At 47.1% G+C, this 24,578-nt stretch overlaps 1 protein-coding gene across 6 annotated transcripts in view; it reads right to left on the bottom strand.

Moving 5' to 3' along the window:
- The window catches only part of LOC146853832 (membrane-spanning 4-domains subfamily A member 4A-like), a 242,673-nt gene that overhangs the window by 74,472 nt on the left and 143,623 nt on the right, over positions 1-24,578 (bottom strand). For all 6 annotated transcript variants that reach the window (XM_085650405.1, XM_085650409.1, XM_085650404.1 and 3 more), the window contains one exon: positions 15,773-15,889. In XM_085650405.1, the coding sequence (XP_085506531.1) occupies positions 15,773-15,889 (117 nt within the window). The remainder of the gene's footprint in view (positions 1-15,772; positions 15,890-24,578) is intronic.

Here is a 24,578-nt window from a genome sequence, read left to right as displayed (position 1 = left end):
GTGTCACCCTTAGAGGCCCTGCACCTTAACCCACACAAACTGCCACAGCAGGCTGCGTGTTTAGATGCAGAGAAAAGAGAAGAGTTGATATGGCACATCTCTGTGTACCATGCCTGCAATCCACTGCCTGAGGCCTAGGTAAGTCACACCTCTAGCAGGGTGCACTAGCCCTAAGGTGTGGGTACAGAGGCATGCGGCCTGTGCCCCTACAGTGTTTAAGTCCTTTCTTAGACACTGTAAGTGTAGTAAAGCCATAATGAGAGTATGGTCTGGGAGTTGGTCACTATGAACTCCACAGCTCCATAATGGCTTTACTGAAAACTGGGAAGTTTGGTAGCAAACTTCTCAGCACATTGAACCCACACTGATGCCTGTGTGGCATTAGAGATGCCCACTGAAAATCGACCAGCCCTGGTGTGGTTCTTGAATGGCTGCCCATCATTTGCCACCACCAGACAGGTTTCTGGACCCCTGGGTAGACAGCCTCCGCTCTCTGGGTGCAGAAACAAAGCCCATCCTGGGCAGAGGTATCATGCCTCCTCCCCCAAGAGGGGCTGGGTCCACGTAAGGCGAAGCTCCAAAGGCCTTTGGATGCGGTCCCTGCCTTTTGCTGCCCCCAGCAACTGGCTCCACTGGTTCTGGCCCCTACTTCGGGCGGGAGAATCGTTAGGATATCCAAGCTAGGAAGAGAGGTGTGCCCACCTTGGCCAATCCCACCCATCAGGTGGGGGAGGCAAGGTGAAGCACACATACCAGTCCCCTCCATCTTGAAGATGAGGGGACTCGCCCAATCAGGAAGAGGCCTAAACTCCCCCCTCCCACTTGAGGGTAGCATAATAGGGGGTGTACCCACCCCAAGGAAGGGACCCATTAGTCCCGACCTCCCCACCCCTTTAACGCACCTAAATGTAGTATTTAGGGGTGACCCTGAACCTTGACTCCTCAGGTTCGAGGAAGAAAGAAGAAATATCGAATTGCCGTGCTGACCAAGGAAGGAGAAGAGGACTTCAACTGCCTCGGCCCCAGCTCTACTGGCCTGTCCCATCTATGACCTGTCTACAGCAAGAACCTCTGCAAAGTCCAGCAGCGAGCAGCCACCAGAGCCCAGAGAACCGGCCCTGCGACCATTCCCACAGACTTTGTCTCCCGTGAGACCAGATTTGCTCAACCGAAGACTCACCTCCAGAATCCAGATACCGGTGTCTCGCGATTCTGCACCACTATGCATCCGACAAAAACGGCTCGAGTTGAATGTCCAAATACCCCAAGGAGGTCTCCCCAGAGATCCTGACTTGGGGTCTGGTGATACCAGACCTCCCTCAAGCTTCAAGACGACGCCTACACCCCAGACTGTGACCGGAGCTGGTAAGAAAAGCTGACGCCAGAAAACACCCTGGCATCTGACGCTCCACAGCCTTGGGTTGCCCAACCGAAAATGTCAAGGCATTCCCCAAGTTCCCAACTCACCTCTCCAGCCGGTGGTCACCTTCAGGAAGTCTCCCTGCCCAAGCCTCCAGCAACTTTGTGAAACAGAAGTTCTCCATTGGGAAACACAGGGTCCCTGACATCTGTTTTGCACCCTGTACCTGGGTGCCCCTGTGCCTCTGGTGGTGCAGCTCTTGTGCTGGTCATTGGCCCCTGCAGTGCTGACCTTAACCCCAGGAGCCTTGCTTCCACATCTGAGTGGCCTGCTTGTCAGCAGTCCCTAAGCAAAGGCCCCCTTAGCCCGGTAGGCTAACATTGGGCCCCTGCGCTCTGCACCCAGCCGCCCCCGTGCCGCTGGTGGTGCAACTTGAGTGCCCATCTAAACCTTGGGGAACCTTGGTCTAAAACCCCCAAAATCACCCTCGTAAGTAGAGTACGTACCTTCAAAAATAAGGTGATTAATTGGCTATGTACTTATAGACCGCTCCCTGAAGGTATATCAAGCCCCGTTCTCATGGTACGTAGGGTCCCGTGGTTGGGCAGCTTAACTAAATCCATAAATGGTGACTGCGTCATAGTTAATTTTAAAGACCAGAGGACCGTCCGTTATATTTGTGGATGGACCGCTAAGGAAGAGGGGACTATTATCCAATCCCTACCCCTCTCCTTTTTTTACCCACCTCTAGCATATGATAGGGAGGATGAGATCTGGGGGGGCTCAGATACAAAGACCGGCTGGGAGGGGAGACTTTAAAAAAAGGGGAGTCCTTTATCACCCTAGTAGACAACATCAAGGGTACCCTGAAATCAACACCCATTTATTTATTTTATTTATTTTATGCAATTTTTAAAGCGCGCAAATAACCGTACGGGTGTCTCGGCGCTATCGTTGCAGAACTCACTTCTTGCGATGAGGGGGAATTAGGCAGAGAACAGCCATGTTTTAAGGCTCTTTCTGAACTTGAGCAGCGTAGGGGCCGTTTTGATGTGGAGTGGTAGTGTATTCCACAGCTTGGCAGTAGCGATAGTAAAACATTTATCTCCCCAGCTGGCCTTTCTTGTCCGTGGGACTTTCAACAAGTAGGCTGAGGACGATCGTAAGGTCCTAGGTTGTTCCACTGGGCAGAGGGCTTTTTTTAGGAACTGTGGTCCGGAGTTGTTCAGAGTTTTGTAGGCTATACAAAGAGCCTTAAATTTGATTCGGCTCCTAATAGGGAGCCAATGTAGCTCTTTGATGTAAGGAGACGTGGAGGTGAATTTGGGGATGTGTAGTAGGGTTCTGGCCGCGGCGTTTTGCACCGTCTGGAGTTTATTGAGTACCCTTTCCTGAGCGTTCAGAAGAAGGGAGTTACAATAATCGGTTCTTGAGAACACTAAGGTGCTGATAAGTGTTTTGCCCGCGGACTGTGGTAAGTAAGGAAGTATTTTTTTTTATTTTTTTTAGGGTGTAGAAGGCAGATGATACCACAGCGTTGGCGTGATGGAGGAAAGTCAACTTATTGTCAAAAGTGACTCCCAAATTACGGACCTTGACTACCGGTTGGGGGGGGGGGACCCAACTGAGATGGCCACCACTGTGGGGACCATGCCGGCTGCAAGTTCCCGAATGTCATCACCTCCGTTTTATCAGAGTTAAGTTTGAGGCAATTTGATGACATCCAGAAGCTTATCGCCTTCATTCCCTCTTGGAAGTTGGCTGCGACAGATGTTCCATTATTGTGCACCGATAATACTAGTTGAGTATCGTCGGCGTACGTTGTAAGGGCAATTCCATGCGATTTTATCACCCTCGCTAAGTCCGATACATAGATATTAAAAAGCGTCGGACTTAGCGAGGAGCCTTGTGGGACTCCGCATGGGAGGGAGAAGGTCTGGGAGGTGAAATTACCCATCTTGACTGTCTGAGGGCGATTGGCCAAGAATGAAGCAATAAGATCTTTGGCCTTGCCTCTTATTCCTAAAGCCGAGACACGGTCGATCAGAGTGACATGATCGACCGTGTCAAATGCAGCGGAAAGGTCCAGAAGTATTAGGACCGCCGCTCCACCCTTGTCCATCGTTGCTCTGATTTCATCTGCAGCTTTAAGCAGTGCTGTCTCCGTTCCGTGTCCCTGTCTGAAGCCAAACTGGGTGTCATCAAGTAGATCGTTGTCATTAATGAATTTCAAAAGCTGGATGTTCATTGTTTTATCGAAAATCTTGGCTGGGAAGGGGAGACAGGCGATAGGTCTATAACTGGCGGGGAGAAGAGGGTCCAGAGTTGGCTTTTTTAGAAGAGGCTTAATAATAGCCTCCTTCCAAACCGATGGATAGATGCCTGTTGAAAACATGGCATTGCAGATAGTGGACAACACGGGAGAAATCGCTTCTGGGATGAGATTCAGGATAGCAGGGGGACATGGGTCGAGGGGGGATCCAGATTTGGTGCTGGCTACCAGATGTTGAATGCGTTCCTGGTTGATGGTGTCGAAAGATGAAAAGATGGGAGGAGTATTGATGGGAAGTGCCATAGGGGAGGGGGAAGGGGAGGAATGAGAGAAGGTGAGGAAAATGGAACTAACCTTCTCCTCAAAGAAGCTGGCCAGAGCGTCCGATAGAGACTGAGAGCCTTCTAGGCGCGCGGCGGGGGGATTGGACAAAGTTGTAACCACCTGAAATAGTTCTCCTACCGAGTTTTTCGCCTGGTTGATTTGTGACGTATAGTAGCGACTTTTTTCAGAAACTATAAGTCTTTTGTAGATGGAAAGGGCGTTTTTATAGGTCATTTTGTCTGCAGGGCTATAGTGGCGGCGCCACTGCCTTTCAAGGTTCCTGCAATACTGTCTCTGAATCCGAAGGGGCTCTGTAAACCACTGAGCTGATGGTATTTTCCTGTTGCGGTGGGAAATTTTGATCGGGGCTAGTTTGTTACAGGCCGTGTTTAGGTTTGTCAAGTAATTAGAAGACGCTATAGTGGGGTCCTGTTCGTTGGGGATATGACCTTCCTGCATCATCTCTGTTAAATGAGCTAGATTGATGTTTTTCCAGTCTCTGTAAGAAAATTGAGAGGAGGTTGTAGTAGGAGGTTTGGTCGGATTAATTTCAACAGAGAAACAGATCGCTGCATGGTCTGTCCAGATCAGGGGGATTACTTGGGTAACGGTTATAAAGGGACTGTTGGTGAATAGACCATCTAGTGTGTGGCCTGCTTGGTGCGTGGGAGATTTTATCAATTGCAGCAGGCCGGCAGCTGCTAAGTCTGTAGTTAGCTGCGTAGTATCGTGGTCGTTGAAGGCTTCTAAGTGAAAGTTAAAGTCACCTAGTATGGTGAAGTGAGGGGAGCCTGCAGCTGCTTCAATCATATTGCCTATGTTGGCTAGAAACTTGGATCTTGACCCAGGAGGGCGATAGATTAGCATGCCCTTAAGCGATGACTTGGCCGAGAGGCCTAGTGTGAAAAAGAAAGCCTCGTATTCAGGACAATTAGATTGCGTCGTTGTGAGCTTAAACTCGTTTTTATAGATTATTGCTATGCCTCCACCTTTTTTATTTTTAGGCCGGTCTAGTCTGCATACATTGTAGTTGATAGGGGTGGCAGCTCTGAAGTCTGGGCCGGAGGCTTCATCCCCCCATGTCTCTGTAATGAATAAGAGATCCAGTTTATGCGTGTCAATCAAGTCGGCAATTTCTAGCTTGTGTTTGGGGAGGGATCTGGCATTTATTAGCGCTGCTTGAACCAGTAGTGGGACAGTTGTTGCGGGTTTAAGGGTTTCCTTTCTGCAAATAGGACATTGGTATGGGCCTAGGATGGGATTGGTATACCCTAGATGTGGTAGAGCATGAGGAAAATCAGCTACGTGCCTGAGGTCAAGTAGTTCGGCAGAGGTGTAGATGAGTCTCACCGAATTGGTAGCTGATCGTGGGACTGGAGCAGCAGGGGGGGTAGCCCTTGGCCCGTCCTCGGCGCAGACGAGCTTGCCTTATGCGCGCCTTCGGCGCGCAATCGTCGCGCCCGCTGCGCTCGTCCGCTGCGCTTCCGGTGGGGACACATGCTTAATGGCAGAGAGGAGGGTCCAGGGTCCAGGGGAGGCGTGAGGGGGCGTGGCTACGGAGGGGGCGTGGCCTAGCAACCGGCCAATCCCGCCGCTTCTGCAGGGAAGTTGAACCTACGTCAGCAAAACTCTGCTGAGTAGGAGGGGATTCAAATACGGCGCAAATTAAAACAATTCAGTACAGTTTTTAACTCAAGTAGCTTAAAAAATGAGCTCTCAGTGCCCTGCTCCCGGCTGTGCCTCAAGAGCTGTGCATAGTGCAATCAGACGCAGCGCTCGTGATCAGCGCGCGTTTATGTCCGAGGGGGCGTGGCTACGGAGGTGGGCGTGGCCTAGCAACCGGCCAATCCCGCCGCTTCTGCAGGGAAGTTGAACCTACGTCAGCAAACACTCTGCTGAGTAGGAGGGGATTCAAATACGGCGCAAATTAAAACAATTCAGTACAGTTTTTAACTCAAGTAGCTTAAAAAATGAGCTCTCAGTGCCCTGCTCCCGGCTGTGCCTCAAGAGCTGTGCATAGTGCAATCAGACGCAGCGCTCTTGATCAGCGCGCGTTTAGGTCCGAGGGGGCGTGGCTACGGAGGTGGGCGTGGCCTAGCAACCGGCCAATCCCGCCGCTTCTGCAGGGAAGTTGAACCTACGTCAGCAAACACTCTGCTGAGTAGGAGGGGATTCAAATACGGCGCAAATTAAAACAATTCAGTACAGTTTTTAACTCAAGTAGCTTAAAAAATGAGCTCTCAGTGCCCTGCTCCCGGCTGTGCCTCAAGAGCTGTGCATAGTGCAATCACTCACATCCGGAGAGATTGGGCGGGGGACCATCAAGAGGCTGGAGAGTATTACCCAACTCTCGAAGAGGAGTTAGCCCATTATTCCTCCAATATGGCTGAAGAGGGTTGGGAAATCTACCACAGGAGAGGCGGCAATTGGGGCCTAGGTCAGCATAATCATTCTTCCTGGGAACCCTACCAGCAATTTTATCTTCCAACCCAGAATAGTTACAGCCTACTAGACATGGTCGACTGACTGCCTACAGATGCAAGCGGGAAGTCTAATAATTTTGTAGCATGGGAGACTGCGGACGAAACCAGTCAAGAAATAGAACTGCCCAATCACCTGGAACACCATGTGCCCTTGAGCAATTCCGCCAGCAATATATTTCATAATGCGGGGGAAGAAACAAGCATCTCCCTGTCACACACAGAGACTATGACTAGTGATAAAGGGAACGTTTGTACCCTTACCACTACTCCGAGTTATAGGCCCCTGCCACTAAAAATATTATCATGGAATGTGGCGGGTTTGGGAAATAAGTCCGATTCCCTGGAATGGATTGAATATATTGATTCCAAAGACCTATGTATGTTCCAGGAAACCTGGGAGAGAGAGGAGCATGCGAGACAGGGCTTTGCAGTATTCTCTATTCCCGCGAAATGGGGGGGAAGGGGGCGCCCATCAGGTGGACTTGAAACATGGGTCGCAGTTCATTTGGGATGCAAAGCTACGCGTTTTCCAGTGGTTTCATAAGATATACTAGTGGTTCTACTGGAATGGTCCCACTGCTGCAGATTAGCGGCGGTGAATGTCTACTCGAGACCAGTCGCCACTTCGCAGGAATCCCCTACTATTGACAAACTCACAGATCTTTTGGCTGAATTGCCCAAGGGGTTCCCCTTCGTAGTGGGTGGGGATTTGAATTCACACTATGAACCCCTACCAGGTCTCTTAGATGGGGCATGCCTAGAGGAAGAGGCAAGATGGCGAGTACCACCGATAGAATCCATTTCGCCAAAAGCTTGGAGCCCATTGGCAGTACAGATTACTGCCCTAACTTTGAGACATGGAGTTAGGGCTTGCAACGGGCGAGTTAAAATTGATATCCCGAGCAAACCCACATTTAATCGGAAGGGCAGGGAATCAAGACTTGATTACATCTTAGTGCAATTATCCTCATGGTCGCATGTCATTGATTTTAGGGTCACCGACAGAGAAGACAGCGACCATAATGCCCTGGAATTGGACTTTCTCCTCCCTGGTCGGGGCTGCGGGGAAGCAGAATTGTATAAGACACACCCTGACCTGGTTCTAGAGAACAATAGGAGAAGAATTAAGTGGGAAAAAATAGTAACTAGCGCAGATAAACTCCCCCGGCTTTATAATAGCCTTATTCCCACCTTGGAAAAAATAGCGCTTTTGAGTACTGAATCTAGTACAGGGGTCAATAATAAACAAATTTGGCTACTTCATGAAGAACTCGTAAAGACCCTATCTGTGGATCTATTTAACAATGGTCCAAGGAGGGGAAGAGGAAGGAATCAGTGCACCTGGTACAATGCGGCGTGCCGTAGGGCAAGGAGAGATCTCTTGTCGAGCATCAAGAACCGCAATAGCAGGTTGGAGATTCAAACCAAGAGACGTGAATATAAGAAGTTAATTACTAATGCTAAAATTGACTGGGACCAGAACAAATGGGAAAAACTTGCTAGTGCTCCAACCTCCATGGACTCACGGAAGTTCTGGAGAATTGTCAACTCAGGCTCTGAGGAACTTGTTTCGGCAATAGAGCCAAATATTTCTTCCAAGACCTGGCAGGAGCATTTCCAGTCTCTGTATTCAGAGGTGCCAGGCCACGGCAGCTGCACTACTATCCCGTCGGTCTACAATTGCAAGGAAGGGGATCCATTCACTATAAAGGAAGTCCGGCTTGCTATAACAGGCTTGTCAGCGGGAAAGGCACCCGGCTTGGATGGCCTCCCAGGTGATCTCTTCAAACACGAGCCAGATATATGGGCCCCCTATTTTTTGGCGCTATTTAATGCGATTCTCAAGGGCATGGATGTGCCTTGTACTTGGCTGGGCGCAGAGGTGGTTCCGATCTTCAAGAAAGGCTCGCCTCTGCTCCCATCCAACTACAGACCCATCAGCTTGATAGATGTGTCGCAGAAACTCTTTGGGAGGCTTATTCTAGACCGTCTGCAGAATTGGACAGAGGAGACCGCTATTATGAGCCCCTACCAGGCTGGGTTTAGAAAGGGGGTATCCACTACCGATCAAATTTTTCGCCTTAGTCTTATTTACTGGAGGACGGCACTTTTGGAAGGGGGCAGCCTGTACACGGTATTCGTGGATTTGCGGGCTGCCTTCGACCTGGTGCCTAGATCCAAACTCTGGAACGTCCTCGGCGACATGGGAGTCCCGTTAGACATCCTGGCTATACTGATTAAATTACACCAGGACAACTTTGCGCAGGTCAGGTGTGGCCGGATGGGGGGCTTAACAGAAAGATTCCCCGTTGACAGGGGGGTGAGGCAGGGATGTGTATTAGCACCCACCCTGTTCTGCCTCTTTGTCAACGGGGTAATCGCCCATTTGTCCAGGTTAAAAGACATCGACGCTCCCAAATTGAACGGCAGCAGGGTGCCTGCTGTAATGTTTGCAGACGACACCCTGCTGCTCTCCAAATCCCCCATGGGAATTCAAAGGATAGTGGACGGGTTCCTGGAATTTTGTACTGAGAGGGGTCTTGAAATCAACGCCTCCAAGACAAAATTTATGATTTTGAACCAAACACCTTCAACACGTCCAAACCCTCTCCTAGGCAAGGTGCGATTGGAGAGGGTCTCCACATTCCAATATTTGGGGGTTACCCTGAATGAGAAAATGACATGGGGGACTTATCTGACTAAGGCAAATTTGAAATTATCACAGAAGGCGGGGGGAATTCTAAGAATGGCGGGTAAATCTATATATCGCCCACTGGGCCCTATGATACAGATTTACAAATCCCAAGCTCGGGGCTCAGTCGTATATGGGGCGGAACTTTGGGGCCATGTTTCTGCAAAAAATCTAACAACTACTGAGAACAGGTTTCTTAGGCAGTTAGTGGCCCTCCCTTCGAGTACCCCACTGTTTCCCCTGAGATTGGATCTAGGTCTAAGGCCAATTGCCGAGGAGTTAGGGCTGAAGCCCCTGGCCTTTTGGCGAAGAATATGGAGCAGCCAGGAACTGGGTGATTACAGAAGAGAGCTCCAAGAGTTTATGGCTTTACCAAATATTTGCAATATCCCCTGGTTAAAATATATAAGGAGTACATGTGAAAGCTTAGGTCTTTCCGAATTATGGATCGACCCTGCTAACTCATGTAAGAGGACCTCTCGAAAGGCACTTTCACAATTCTATTATCAGTCAAAGTTGACCACTGATATAGATAATACACGGGTGGGATCACTGACCCACATATTTATACAACTGAAAGATTCCTACCAAATGGAAAGTGTATTGGATGGAATGGGTCCTGTGCTGGCAAGAAAATTATACCTACAATGGAGATACGGATCTCTCCCTTTGAGGGCCTTCACCAGTTCTTGGTCCAGGCCCTCAGTGGAAGAGCAGTGTCCTGCCTGCACATGCCCTCATGAGAGTGACCAACATGTGGTTCTCTTTTGCAGAGCTTACCAAAGAGCGAGGAGATACTGGCTTCTACCTATTCTTAAAAACATGGGCTTTAGGAAATATTTGCCCGCGTTTAGAATCCTCAAAACTGACTTGTCACCTCCGATTGTTTTTGCACTATCAAAGTATTTAATGGCCATGTGGTATGTTCGATCTCGCATCTTAAAAGCGGGGGCCTCTGTTTAAAGTATTAAGACATCGGTGTATCTTTTATGACTCTTTTAATGTTTTTTAATGTTTTGAACTATGAAATTTTTGAAGGTTATTGAGTGATTGAATCTGCTTAAAACATTGTTAACTCCCAATTTTTTAAAACAAAATGTACTGTATTTTTATCTTTGATGGTCTAAATGACCGAGAATAAAGATTATTGAATTGATAACCATTTTCCCCCATAGGAACCCATCTTATAAGGTTTTGGGTCTAAAAATGAGTGTAACTGTTAGTATATGGAGAAAAGTGAACTGATTTTCAAAGTTTAAAAAGTTGTACTTAACTTGTATTGCACGAACCTACGGTGTGATATCTAGGCATACCACCCCAGTACTCAAAGTAATCAAAAGTAATCCAAAAGTAATCGGAAAGTAGTTGTGTAATTCAAACTGCATTTCAAAGTAGTACAAACCTGTAACAACTGCAAATTCAACCACAACTGCATTTCCTTGAACAGTCTTGCATTTGAGAAGTGTATGTTACTTATCTGTGCTAAGTCTCGCTTGGTTCTAAAAAAAAACATAAGTATACTTTTGTTTATACTTGCCTAATTAGTCTTGATTCTGTCTGAGTGTGTGTATCAGTCCTGGATTGAGTGAAAACAAATGCTTAACACACCCTCTATGGAAAAGCCTAACTGCTCGCCCACACTACCACAAAGACAGCGGTTAGTACTATTCTAATTTAGTCTCTGTTATACCTCTGTGGACTCGTACTCTGTGCACACTATATCTTACTTTGGTATAGCATATATAGAGCCAGCCTCCTACAAATAGGCAACAACATAACACCTGTACCTGAAAAGATTTAGAGCAATATGAAATAGTTACAGGAGAGGTAATCGATGGTCAGATGGTTAGGATATTGTCATAAGATAAAATTACATATTATTAAATTGGAAATAATGTACATAGTCAGTGGATATCCTGAAATTGTTGCCTGAATCCGGCCCTCCTGAAACTTCATTGGACAATCCTGGTTTAGAGAATTCCACATGTTTATAAAATGCATAGTTACCATTAAATGTTACTCAGAAAGCTGAAATATAGCCCTCTTGTAAAATGAGTAAAATTCCTAAACATCTGTAATTCTTGTCTTTTTTATATGTATGTTGGCTAGTGCTTGACCTGCCATCCTTGGCGTGGTTTTCCTCCTAACAGTTTGCCCTTCAGCCCTCCTGTTTGCGGATTTTGTTTATGCTGGAGTTGGGACTCTGCACACTTTACCAAGGCTAACCAGTGCTAAAGTACTTGTGCTCTCTCCTTAAAATATGGTAACATCGGCTTATACCCCATTGGCATATTTAATATACTTCTAAGTCCCTAGTAAAGTGAGTCTACCTGTGCCAAGGGCCCGTAAAATAAATGCTGCTAGTGCACCTGCAGCAATGACAGTGTCACCCACTGAAGTAACACTTTAAACATTTCTCAGGTCTGCCATTGCAGCCTGTGTGTGCAGTTTTAAACTGCCATTGTGACCTGGCAAAATATAAACCTTTTGCCCAACCCATACCTTCCTTTTAAAAAATGTAAGTCACCTCTTGGGCAGATCCTGGACTGCCAAGAGGGCAAGGTACAGTGTATTTAAACAATGGGATATGCATGGTTTAGTTTTAAAAAACTTACATTTGTGTTTCCCTACTGCACGGCCTGCCTCTGCCATTGGATAACCTTGGAGTTACCTTATTGCATTTAATAGGTGATCATTTCCAAATGAGAGCAGGTAACCAGTTCTAATTTGGTGTCTTTGGAATTGTAATGCAAACCCCTCTCTCACGGTGAAGTCGGATTTTAAAATTACAATTCTGAAATGCCACTTTTAGAAAGTTGGCATTTTCCTTCTTTACCCATCAAGTGCATTCAGCTTTTCTCTGGGTCACATGACTGGGTATAGTTAGTAGTTGGGTTTTGGGTTTTCCTCAAAGGCAGCCACACACAATAGGAGCCTAGGTATGCCTGGATTGGCCATCAATGGCAGGATGGGAGGGCAGAGCTGGGCAAAGCCCTTCTTACACTTGAATAGGCTGTGTCCTGCCTCTACACAAAGGGCTGCATACCGCCTGTAGTTAGTCTGGAGCCAGGGCAGAGAAAGCAGGTGTTGTGTAGTTCCTAGGAAACCCCAGGACCTGCGCGTTTTGGATGACCTAAACTAAGGGTTTCGTGTCCCAACTGCTTCTGGTCACCCCACAGGATATGTATGCCGTTAGACCAGCTAGCTCTACAGTGCCACTACCATCTCCCTGTATCTTACAGTGGTGTAGGAAGTTCTGGCAACCACTGAACATGACAACCCCAATTCCTCAGGGATCATGGAAAACAGTACATTACTTTTTGCTCAGTCACTCGTGCTTGTGTATTCTCAGATTAGGACGTTTCAATAAGTATTCATTGGGCCAGCGTCATTTTTGTGTAAAACATATGTGCTGCGTCCATCAGTAGACAGAAGCATATGAAAGATTTTAAGGACCAATATAGTAAATAGTAGATACATTTCTACCATAGTGCTAATAAGATTAACATATGCAGCTCAGTTAACAGTAGCACTTACATATTCCTAAAATGTGCGCCCCAAGTAATTTGCCTAAATGTACTTAGCCTAGATCTGTATGTGTAGCATGTATATATAAATGTATGTAGCCAAGAATCCCCGAGGGAAGAACCATCCCCCTCACCTGATGGTTGAGAATGAAGGACCCCGTCTCTGCTTCAAGGATGATACCCCCTCAAGGAATGTCAGACTGCTGGGTGTCGAAGATTCAGCATGCAGGACCACGTGTCAGCTTGGAAGGAATTCTACTCTAATTTGCAGGGGGAATGAGGGTCTTATATACTAGAGTGGTCACTTCGAGCTTTCTTCTAGAATCGATATGTTTTGAAAACAATCATAAATGTTTTAAAAACAATCATGAATGTTTTTCCAAACAAATGCGATCATGCACAGCTGGCTGTTGGCCAAGGATGAAAAAAAGGTGGTGACCCTTGTACAGAGTAATTATGCTGTGCCTAAGGATATGTTTATGTACGTCATGTACAGGGATAAGAATAGAATACTAAGAGCTGGTGTCGATGAGACAGAAGTGAGCTACTAGGTAAAAGGTCAACTGTTCAGAACCGTTATTGTCGTGTGGATAGGACAATGTATGTAAAAAGGGGTATACATGACAGGACTAGCCTAAAGGACATGACACAGGAAGCCTGTGGAACTAAAAGGGAAACCTCTAAAAGCTTCTCCAACTTCAAAGGAAGGCCCAGGTATAAATAGGGAACCCCAGGCACCAACTCTTCAGTATACTTCTTGACCTGTGGATGCTGCTCTGCAGATACTGCGGCCCTTATGTGCTGACCTGCAGCCTACGGTCCTCTTGGCTGGGTCAGAAAGACTGGAACTGCATCTGTTGAAACCAAGGACCCTAGAGTGAATCTAAGGGCTATTTGGCATGACTCTTGACTAGAACCTCAGGGACAGAAGGCTCCAACAAATTTGAACTCAACACCTGCCATCTATGAGTCTAAGTGGGGCCACCTCAGTCCTGGACCCTTGGAAGTTGGCCTGAAGGTGATCTACCAGCCCAACTGTGTACCAAGCAGAACCGAAGCATACAGTCTGCTGAGCGGGGTAATCCAGAGCAGGACTAACACATCCCATCTGCTGTGAGGGTTCTCTTGACACAAGATCTCCACATCGACCTCACAGCCTGCATAGAAATTGCCGCCTGCTCAGAGCTTTCCTGATGCAGGCTCTAACATCACAAATCCCTTGTTGATGATGCAGATTCTCGCATCGCAGTCTCACAGCTCTTCAGAACTGGTGCATCGCTTCGGCTGCGTTATGCATCTTCGATGCCAGGCTTCACATTGTAAGCACTTGTGACAGGATCCTAAACGTAATGCAGGAGCTTGCATCAATGCATCGCCTCGGCTGTGCAAAGCATCCTCGGCCCTGGAGGCCGCAACGCTCTGCGAGCACAATTTAAGGTACTCTTGTTCAGTGGGCCTATCTGGGTCCTTGTAGCTAGCCTGTGCTCCATTGCTGTTGGCCAGAACTTGTGACTTTGTACCGGTCCGACTTTTTGGTGCAATTGTCACTGAAAACTTGTGACATCTCAGATTCTACGGATAGGATTTTTGTTCTGGTCTTGTTTCATTTATTAAATTTTTTGTGTTGTGTTTTTTCACACTATTACTGTTTAAAGTGCTACATAAATACTTAACACATTGCATCCGAGTTAAGCCTGACTGCTCTGTGCCAAGATACCAGAGGGTTGAGCCCAGGATAATTTGCGGTTTTCTTGTGCCTCATCCTGACAAGGATTGTGATTGCAGCTTGACTAGGGTTTCACCCCCCTCAACCAGTAACCCAATTTCTTACAGATAGTATTTCAGTCTCCCTTACAGTTGTGTAATTTTGAACACCTATTAACTGTGAATGCTCCAAATTTGAGGTCCCAATGTATATCTAACCCCATAAATATTTAAATATATCTGTCTCTTTTGTTTTTTAATTCAGGATCACAGCATTGAGTTTTTCTCAGGCACTTGCTCGAATAGCTGCGATGCACCGATTTTGTGGCATAGGCTTCAAAAGCCATTCAATTACCTTCTCCTTCTTTTACCACTGTCTTATTCATGCTCTAAATAATTCTGTATCCCATTCAGTATAAATGCTTGGCAATACTGCTAGTGCAAACTACTCAATATTCCACATTATTTTGTGCTTAATCATCATTGAGATATACTAGGGTTATAAGAAGATGTTAATGCTACCAAAATTAATGGAACTCATTTGTTAATCTCAGCTGAAAGACTTAGCTTGCCATTTACCTTGTGTTTTACTGATATCACACATTTTTTGTATTTACATCATTAATAACTAGATACATTACCAGCTATTTGTGATGTTAAATTTGATTCATGTGTCAAGTTAGGGTTCTATAATGGTGAAGCTTTGTAGGATATATCCTAACCCAGAAAACATTTCTACAAGTGAAAGCCTGTGATGGGTAGAACACTTTTGGACTCACTTTAGTTTTGCAGACAGTCAGCCAGCCCACTAGCTCAGGGGACTTTGAAGCCTTCAATGGAATAGACAGTGAAGTGTCTAAAGTGTAGGAGAAGGAATTTCCAAGCGGGCAACCTTGTTGTTTTGATACTGATCAGCGTTTCTGTACGAGAGTTTTTTTTTAAAACAAGCAATCTTTGACCCAATGTGTATAGAGCCTTCTCACTACATGTTGAAGCCACTGGTTTATTTCCTTAGCCCGGGACCACCTTGCATGGGAGTCCCGGGCACAGAACTCTTGTGATGGTCTTCCCACCCTTAATAGCTCTGGATGCCTGTCCCTATGCCTTGGCAGCCCAGGGGCAGACAGGCCATTAGGTCAAGGGTTTGCACCAGCAGCCTCAGCTGAGCCTGTTGGTGCAAACTCTCCTCTTCCCTCATGTCTAAATGGCGTGGAAGAACTGCAAGTTTGACAGGCAGTAAATATGCAATTTTTTTGCTGATACTCCACATTCTCCCAGCTCTAAATTAACCAGCTTATCATTCATTTACTATGGAGAATTTGTAAGTAATGAATAATGGAACAAGATGATGTAAGAACAAACAAGCCCCAGTCAATATAGTAATATCTGACTTTGATATGGTTTACTTACACAAAATCCATATGGACAGCGATTGGCAGTATCAACTGCTAGATCCATTGGAACAATAATTATTTCAGTGCCAGCACAGATGATGCTGACAATATTCATCCCCAAACTGCCTTTTACCTGTAATGAAAGGATGATGATTAGAAAATGGATGTATCTCTAATAGAGAAGCTTGTTGCATTGAGAAACCCAACATTCAACTTGTGAAAGGCTTCAAGCACCCCCTTCAGCTCTATCTCAACATAGACTTTGAAACAAATGACTGCATTATATTTATTTTAATACTACCTTAAAGTGTGGGCTTCGAGGTAGAATCTTAGATTGAGTTGCCATCTTTCTGTCTAGTTGCACATTAGCATATCATGTCCAGAACTGTAGTTTGAGTAAAATATCAAGTTTTGAGTATTGCCTACTAAAATATTTTGCTATTTGGTGGTTTTTATTATTAACTCCAATGTGGCAATATTTTTGTATATAATATTTGGGGGTTCTCCATGATGCCAAGCAGAGAGCAACAGCTCACAGGGAGGAATTGGTTCAGTGGTGTGGAGGCTGCCCCCACAAGTTTATGAAATCTGGTGGTACTGGAAATAATTTTATGGACTGGGAATCAACAACAACTTCAACACCTTCATGCAATGATTAGTAGGTTGGATGTTGTTATGTCTGTAGTACTGCACCCACAATGATACCAGTACAAAGGATGTTGCATTGCACTTATGCAGGCACTATGCCTCATGGGTGTTAAAATCCTGAGTGATATCATTTATAAGATAGGACCACTGCCCCCTGACTTAGGAGATATGTCCTGCTTGCATCTTCTAACTGTCCTTTTATTCTTGACCTTTCCAGTAATGTGCTCCCTGTTGGATAGAAAATCAAATGCATTCAGCAAAAAACACAATAGAGCATAATATGTTTGCCAGACAATATTCGGGCAAAGATATTCTAGCGACAGAACTTTACATCCAGCAATATTAATTTCCTTGGTGGTCTATTATGTCAACAACAGAGGTAAATGGTAATATAGCACCCCCGGGCCAGCATGGCACCCATGGGGGCAACATGGCACCCAGGGCACGAGGTCCAAGGTAATGCCCCAGGGTGCCATTTGGTTTTCTTTGCCATCATGATACCATCTTGTTGATATACAGCTTTTTCACAAAATAAAGACATACACATGCACTAGCTTCTCTGAAAATGCAATGAAAATAATGTCTCATTCTCAAAAGTATCTGCTGTCCAACATTTTGCTGCATATACCCTTTCAGGTAAACCACTTACAATGCAATCTTCACCCTCTCACTAATTTTCGTGCACTCCTCTTTGAAGGTAGAGTTTAATTCTTATGCGGTCTTTTCAGCAAGGAAGCTCTACTCGCAGGGTCCATATTGTTGTAGTTGAAGATGTCACTTCATTATGGTATTTTATTAATAGGGAAACTAGATGTAACTTTATGTAAGCACTGATGACTGGATAATGTACTATTTGAAGTTTAATATATCACCAACACCACCACAGGAGTTTCCTCACCTGCTCTCGGTCAACAGTCATAGAGACCCTTGGAATCCTGTGACCTCAGAGATCGCTGGTTCCCATGATGTCATGACAATTGATCATGGTAGAAATTTCCACAAATTAGTACAATATAACATTCTTTTGTTCACAATAATAACAACTGAAAAAAATGTTTACAAAATGAATAACATATGTATTTTACCCAAGTGGGTTAACATAAAAGAATATCACTCTACTTTCCTCCAACCAGAATTATACGGTAAATGTGGCTGAAGTGGCAGGGGCGGCTCCTCCATTAGGGTGGAGGAGCGTTGCCCCACTGCTTTCTCACAGTGCAAGAAGCAGAAACCTAAAATGGTAATAACTACGATTTTATATTTCTGCTTCTCGCACTGCGAGAAAGCAGAAGGGTTTGGTTGTGGGCCGGCGGGGCTGATCTGCGAGCAGGGGAGGAGTGGTGTACCCACTCCTGAGGGCGCGGTGACTGTTTGGTCAGCCCTCTGGGGCTGCCCAAACAAGTCATGCCCACTCTGCCCTTTCTCCATGCAGGCTGCAATGCAGCCTATGTGGAGAAAATGGCCACCCCGCAAGCCCCTGGCTGGGCTCAGTCCCCACCAATTACAACGCTACCATTGCAGCGTTGTGATTTGCTTGGGGGGGGGGGGGGGGGGAGGAGAGGCTGCCTGCTTCCTGTTCCTGCTGGAGGCAGGAGATCAGGAGCAGGCTGAGAAAACGCAGGACCCAGCCAGGACAGGTACGTTTTTTAACCCTACCTTCCCCACGCTTCCCCCTACCCCCCTACTCGCAATTAATGCCAGCCACGACTTTGAAATGGAAATATGTTTTGGTGAATAAATATATAGATCAACCAAATGAAATGTCTAAAATGTCACTATATAGCACATCCCATCTTTTTACCAATATAAAGTAACGATAAAAAAATGCATGTATGACCAAAATTCTGAATGTTATTGCAGAAACAAAAGATATTGGTTGGACTAATTCATGTTATGTCATGTTATAAGGATTTGTATAGCACACTCATCACTCAAAGGGGTATCCAGGCACTAGAGCAGATGTGTAGTCCGATCGGAGCTCCAAGTCGAACAGCCAGGTCTTCATTTTTTTGAGGAACTCTAGTAGAGATGGGGAGGTCCTGATGTGATGAGGAAGGTTGTTCCAGGTTTTGGCTGTGATGTAGGAAGAAGACCATCCACCTATTTTGCTTCTGCTGATGTGTGGTATCTGTGCAAGGCAGAGAGTGGCGGAGTCAGTTGCCTAGCTAGATGGTGGAAGTTAAGGCAGCGGTTGAGGTATGAAGGTCCGGCATTGTGGAGGGCTTTGTTGGCGTGGGCGAGCAGTTTGAGTTAGCAGTCGCACTGGATGGGTAGCCAATGTAGCTATCTGAGGTGGGGCATGGTGTGTGCACTGCGGGGGATGTTGCTGATGAGGCTGGCAGTGGTATTTGTATGAGTTGGTTTGAGATACTGGTGTAGAGTGCGCTACCGTAGTACACTCTACTGATGATGTTGGGCTGGGTGACTGTGTGTCTGGTGTTTGTAAGAAGCCATTAGAATATCTAGAGGAGAATATACAGAAGCAGGAAGAGGTTATTACGTTCACCTGTTTGGTCATCATGAGTTTGTCATCCAAGATGATTGAGGTTTTGACATGGCCTAGGGGGGTGGGTGTGGGTCCCGATTCGGTTGACCATCAGGAGAAATCGCACCGAGAGCTCTAGTTCCTAAAGTTTTTTCTATCCATTCTTTTTATACAATTACTCATACCTAGCCACCACACTTGTCTTTAAAGTGTCTTATGGTAAGTGAGTGCCCTAAGTGTCCATCATGGTCAAGGTTATTCAATTTTCTTTTCACTCCCTCTTAGTAGATATTTTTCACCTCTCAAAATTAAGGTATTATTTGCATTTATGCTTAATTCACAATGTAGTTTCACATAGCTGCATAATGGGGCAACCACATCTGCTTCACTTTTTCATCCTTTGAAAATACTTCATGCTAAATTCTGAAAAATTGCATACAACTGTGCAGCTTCCTCTCACTCCTCATGTGAAATAGCATTAGTTTATTTTTCCAATATATAAAAAATTGGGTTGTTGGTTGACGAGGGTGTGAGCCTGGCTAAGTAGCAGCCACGATCCTTCTCAGGGTGAATTCACAAGTAAATCCAAAATGAACCTGTGCTAGGCACAGAGCAGTCGGGCTTAACTCGGAGGCAACGTGTAAAGTATTTGTAAAACACTTTAAATAGTAGCACACTGACAACACACCACAAAAGCTGCCCACAATAGATTTAGAAACATAGAGAAATGTTTCATGAATGAAACAATACCAAAACAACAAACATCCAATTAGTAGAACTGGAGATATTCAATTTAGAATATTTTTTGTTAAAATAGTGCCAAGCACAAAGCACCAACTGTGGATGTCTGGTCACGCCGGACTAGGACAAAGTCACAAGTTCAGTCCGACTGCGATGGAGCACAGGTCGGCTACAGGGACCCAGTTAGGCCCGCTGAACAAAGTACCTTAAATCCTGGTTTGCCGACAGTTGCGAGGAACCGTATTAAGAGGCTTTGCGCAGCCAAAGTGATGCTTCAGTTCCAAGATGCAGCATGGCTGCAATGTGAGATCCCGCATCCTCATCGAGGATCCCGTCAACTAGGGCTTGTGATGCATAGACTAGCGTCTGGAATGCACTGCGCAATTGGGGCGATGCGTGGGATCCGAAGAGGTGTGGCTGCGATGCCGAGTAAGGAGTCTTCACAGAGGCTGCCACCTACAGGGATGCGAGGACCTCCACTAAGGATGCGTCCCTCAGCAGCGGTTTCAAAGGTAATGCGGGGTGCGATGCTAAGCAGGTCTCTGTGTCGGCTCCGATCCAAACAGTAGCAGCGATGCATTAGTCCTGTTTGGGGTAGGGCCACACAGCAGAGGTGATGCCTCGTTCTGCTGGATCTACAGAGGCTGGTCAGCACCTTAGGCCCCCTTCCCAGTGTCCACGACTGGAGTGCCACCACTTGGCAGGGTAGACTCACAGATTCAGAGTCCAGGGGAAGGTGCAAGGTTATTGGAAGCCCGTTGTGTCCCTGAGGCTTCAGATCAGGAGGACAGTAAGCTAGCCATTCGAGTCACTCTGGGATTCTGGGTTCAAGAGATGCAGGTCCAGTCCTTCTCATCAAAGCTGGAGGGCAGCAGGTCAGCACAGCAGGGCAGCAGTTCCTTCACAGCATCAATCCAGCAGAGTGGCAGTCCTTTCAACTGCAACCGCGAAGCGCTTCTGGAGACAGTGGACAAACCTACTACTAACAAAGCTGTTTGTGTGACTACTTTCAGCACCACCTCCAATAGCATCAAAAGGATAATAGTACGCAAATGGAGGAACCCCTCTTCTTGTTCAAAAGAAGTCAAAACATTAGTGACTCACTGGTACATACCAGACTGAGAAATGCATCTGCAAGACCCACTGCTTGGCCGAACCAGGAGAACATGTGGGAACTCCCCCCAGTCACAGGGCATACGAGATGTGGAGCATGTGACGTCTGCCATTAGACTACCAATACGAAAACCGTGGATATTGGATTGACCCACCCATGGGAACAATGCAGGCACACCAACTGCAACTCTAACAACGTCATTTATATGATTAAATGTCCATGTGGTTTAATCCACATTGGGAGGACAACACGAAAAGTCAAAATAAGAATAATGGAACACAGATCCACAATTAGGTGTCAAAGGACAACAACACATCTGACCACACATTACAAATAAAAGAAGCACACGGACAATGATTTATTTTGGACAGTCTAGGACAAGCCGACTATCTCTCTAACAGCCCGAAATACTGAGAACACCCTTTTTCTAAGGGAGCAGAAATGGATCTACCAAGTTCGTAGCCATATCTGTGGTCTGAAGGATGATATCCCCTGGAACACATTGAATAATCTACAAACATGGGGGTTATCATAGGACACGGTCTGATGTTTTTTATGGGCTACATGACGGGACCCATTGGACACCTAACACACAGTGCCCTGGATATGTCACTCAACATGGGCCACACCCTTCTTACCACGTATTTTCACCTGCCCTGACCATTTGCTCCTTGTATGCGTCACTATGGGCTCAGCAAGTCATAGAACACCTGAAATTCGGGCTGGGCTGAGACATGGGGCTGGTTCTGGCAGATTTATTCACATGGAAGATGGTGATTTGCCCTGCTCCAAAAAGAAGCGCAGGGCCAGAATCATGGAGAAGCATCCATGAACAGAGTCTTACCTCCACCGGCTCCTCCCGATAGCATTGAATAGCGTGAGTACTATGTCCACACTGCTTGCCCGTAGTACAAACATTTTACCTCACTTGGGGTCATATATACGATTTCTTTTGGGCAGCTGTAGTGTGCGTTCTAGTCTCGCACGCTGCGTGATGACGCGGCGCGCGAGAGGAGAACGCGGGCGGGAGCACTGCGCATGCGCGAGCCGCGAGGCGCGGAGATAGAGCCCGCCGCAGCGCGAGAAGGTTGTGTGGCCCGGCGCTCTAATGTATATTTGTAGTTACTGAATAAATAGTGTTGTTCTACACAGCCTGCATCCTGTGCTGCTTGAGGGTACATACCAGCATCATTACAGTGGCGACGAGGGTGGGATTGCTGCAATCTTAACCAGCTGAAGGACCCTGAACCACCGACAGGGAGCACAGGCCAAGGCAACAGTAACCAGCAAAAGGGGAGGACAAGAAGCGGAGCGGTCCCCAAAGAACACACACGAAGAGCGCGGCAGAGGCAGTGAACACAAGGTACAGACCACGTGCAGAGGCCTATAGACGACGCGCAACTGCGATAAGCACACGGGAAGCCCAGTCGCAGAGACCCTGGCGGAAGCGGCAGCAAGCAGCGAAGGGGGGCCAAAAGAGAAGCGACAGCAGGAGCAGGGAAGTAGGAGGGAAGAGATGAGCACCCAAGGTTCCTCGCTAACGGCGCTCATACCATTTCTGCCAAGACCGGGAGAACCCCAAATGAAGTGGGAGGACTGGCGGGAATATTTTAATAACTACCTGGCGGCCCTCGAAGATGAGAACGGTGAAGAGTTCCCCAGCGCGAGGAAGAAAAGAATACTCCTGCATAATTTAGGCCCGGAAGGCATAAGAGTCTACCAGAATCTAGTGCCGCCACTTAGGCAAAACGCGGACGATGATGTATTCAAGCACGCCATGGAGGACCTTGATGCCCACTACTGCCCGGCGGTGAGTGTCTCTATAGACAGGTACAACTTCCAACAGAGGAAACAGGAGCCGGGAGAAACCATCGATGAATACGTGGCAGCCTTGAAGAAACTGGCAGTGACTTGCAAATATGGAGCCCTGCACGATGAGTTCATCAAAGACCAAATCGTCATGCATACCACGAATAAAAGTGTGCAAGATAAACTGTGGGTGAATAGCGAGGCGCCTCTGAAAGACGTAATAGAGATGGTGAAGAAAGCGGAGTTGACCAAACGGTGTGCGGAGGCAGCAAAACGGGAAGTGGTCCCCAAAGTCATGGTGAACAGAGTGGATGAAGCAGACGCGCAGGGAAGAAGCAGGCAACCGGCGTAGGAGGGCAGAGGACCCCCGAAGTGGAAATGGAAGACGGGCCAAACGGGGAAGCAGGCAAAAGACAACAATGGAGCCTGTTACAGATGCGGCAGTCCCGCACATGCAGCCCAGGACAAGAGATGCCCCGCGTTCCGGGCGAAGTGTATGTTCTGCGGCATAATGGGTCACTACGAAAAAGTCTGCCGGAGGAAAACGAAGAGACCCGTGGTGAAGTATGTGGAGCAAGAGATACAAGGAGAGGAAGAAGAGCAAGAGGAAGACGTGGAGATCCTGTGCATTGAGGATCAGGTGCTCGGGATAGACGGGAAGAGAACCCGCAAACCCCAATGCGACAGGACGATTGCAGGGGTGAACATCCAAATAGTAATAGACTCGGGGTCTCCATACACCATCATCCAGAGAACAGTATGGAAGGAGCAGTTCGAACCTACGCTGGGACCGAAGCTGGAACCCCCAGACATTCGGCCGGTAACGTACACAGGAGATCCAATACCCATGGTAGGGTACCGGAAACTGACCTTTGAATTCCGGGGAAGACAAGCTGAGTGCAAGCTGTACATAGCGGAGAAAAGGCCCCTCTGTACTGGGATGGATGGACCAAGGGGATCTAGGGATCAAACTAGATCCGGGAGGCGACACACAAGTCCTCTTGACAGCGCCAGGGAGCTGGCCGGTACTGGAAGCAATGAAGCACAAATTCCCGACATACTTGTGATGGGGACAGACAGAAGAGACCACGACGAGAGGTTAGAGAAGGTACTCAGTGCTAGAGGACAAAGGCCTGACGGCGGAATGGGAAAAGTGCAGGCTGGGAATGACATCAGTCACCTACCTGGGGCACGAAATAGGAGGTCATGGCATCACACCCAAAAGGGCGAATGTGGAAGCGATATGCAAGGCGACCGCACCCAACAACAGAGGAAGTGAGGTCCTTCTTAGGGATGGCCGAGTACTACAGCAAATTCGTGCCACACTTCGCCACCAAGACCCATCACCTTCGACAACTAACAAGGGACAAAACAACCTACCAATGGACAGAAGACACACAGAAGGAATTCGAGGCACTGAAAAAGGACATCAGTCAAGCAGTACCTTTGCAAGGGTATGACCCTCATGGTCGGTCGATTCTGACGACAGATGCCAGCGAGAAAGGCCTAGGAGCTGTGCTCATGCAGGAAAGGAGCGATGGACAGGTGGAAACACTCAGCTTCGCGTCCAGAACCCTATCACCCACGAAGCAGAGATATAGTGTGATTGAGAAAGAGATGCTAGCGGTGGTGTGGGCGATGGGAAAATATCGCCAATTCCTATGGGGCACAAGATTCTTGCTGAAAACAGACCACAAGCCACTGGTAAAGGTGCTCACCTCAAGCGGGTATGCAGGGGCCACACCCCGCATAGCGAAAATGACACTCAAACTGCTGGAGTACCGGTACGATGTGGAGTACATCCCGGGGACGAGGAACAAAGTGGCAGACTATCTCAGCCGAGCAGCAGCTATGGAAGGTGCCCCAGACATTATGCCCGAAGAAGACGAGATGGTGGCAGTAATGGATGACCCCGAGAGGGTGATAAGCAAACAAGAATGGATACAAGCGTATGAAGAAGACGAGGACATCCGCAAGGTCAAGGAACACATAATAAAGGGATGGCCAGAGAAGAGACGGTTAGGA

Source organism: Triturus cristatus, chromosome 4_1 (assembly GCF_964204655.1).
Source record: "Triturus cristatus chromosome 4_1, aTriCri1.1, whole genome shotgun sequence".
NCBI lineage: Eukaryota > Metazoa > Chordata > Amphibia > Caudata > Salamandridae > Triturus > Triturus cristatus.
Note: the sequence above shows the minus strand (reverse complement) of the source record. Positions and strands in the feature narration are given on the sequence as shown.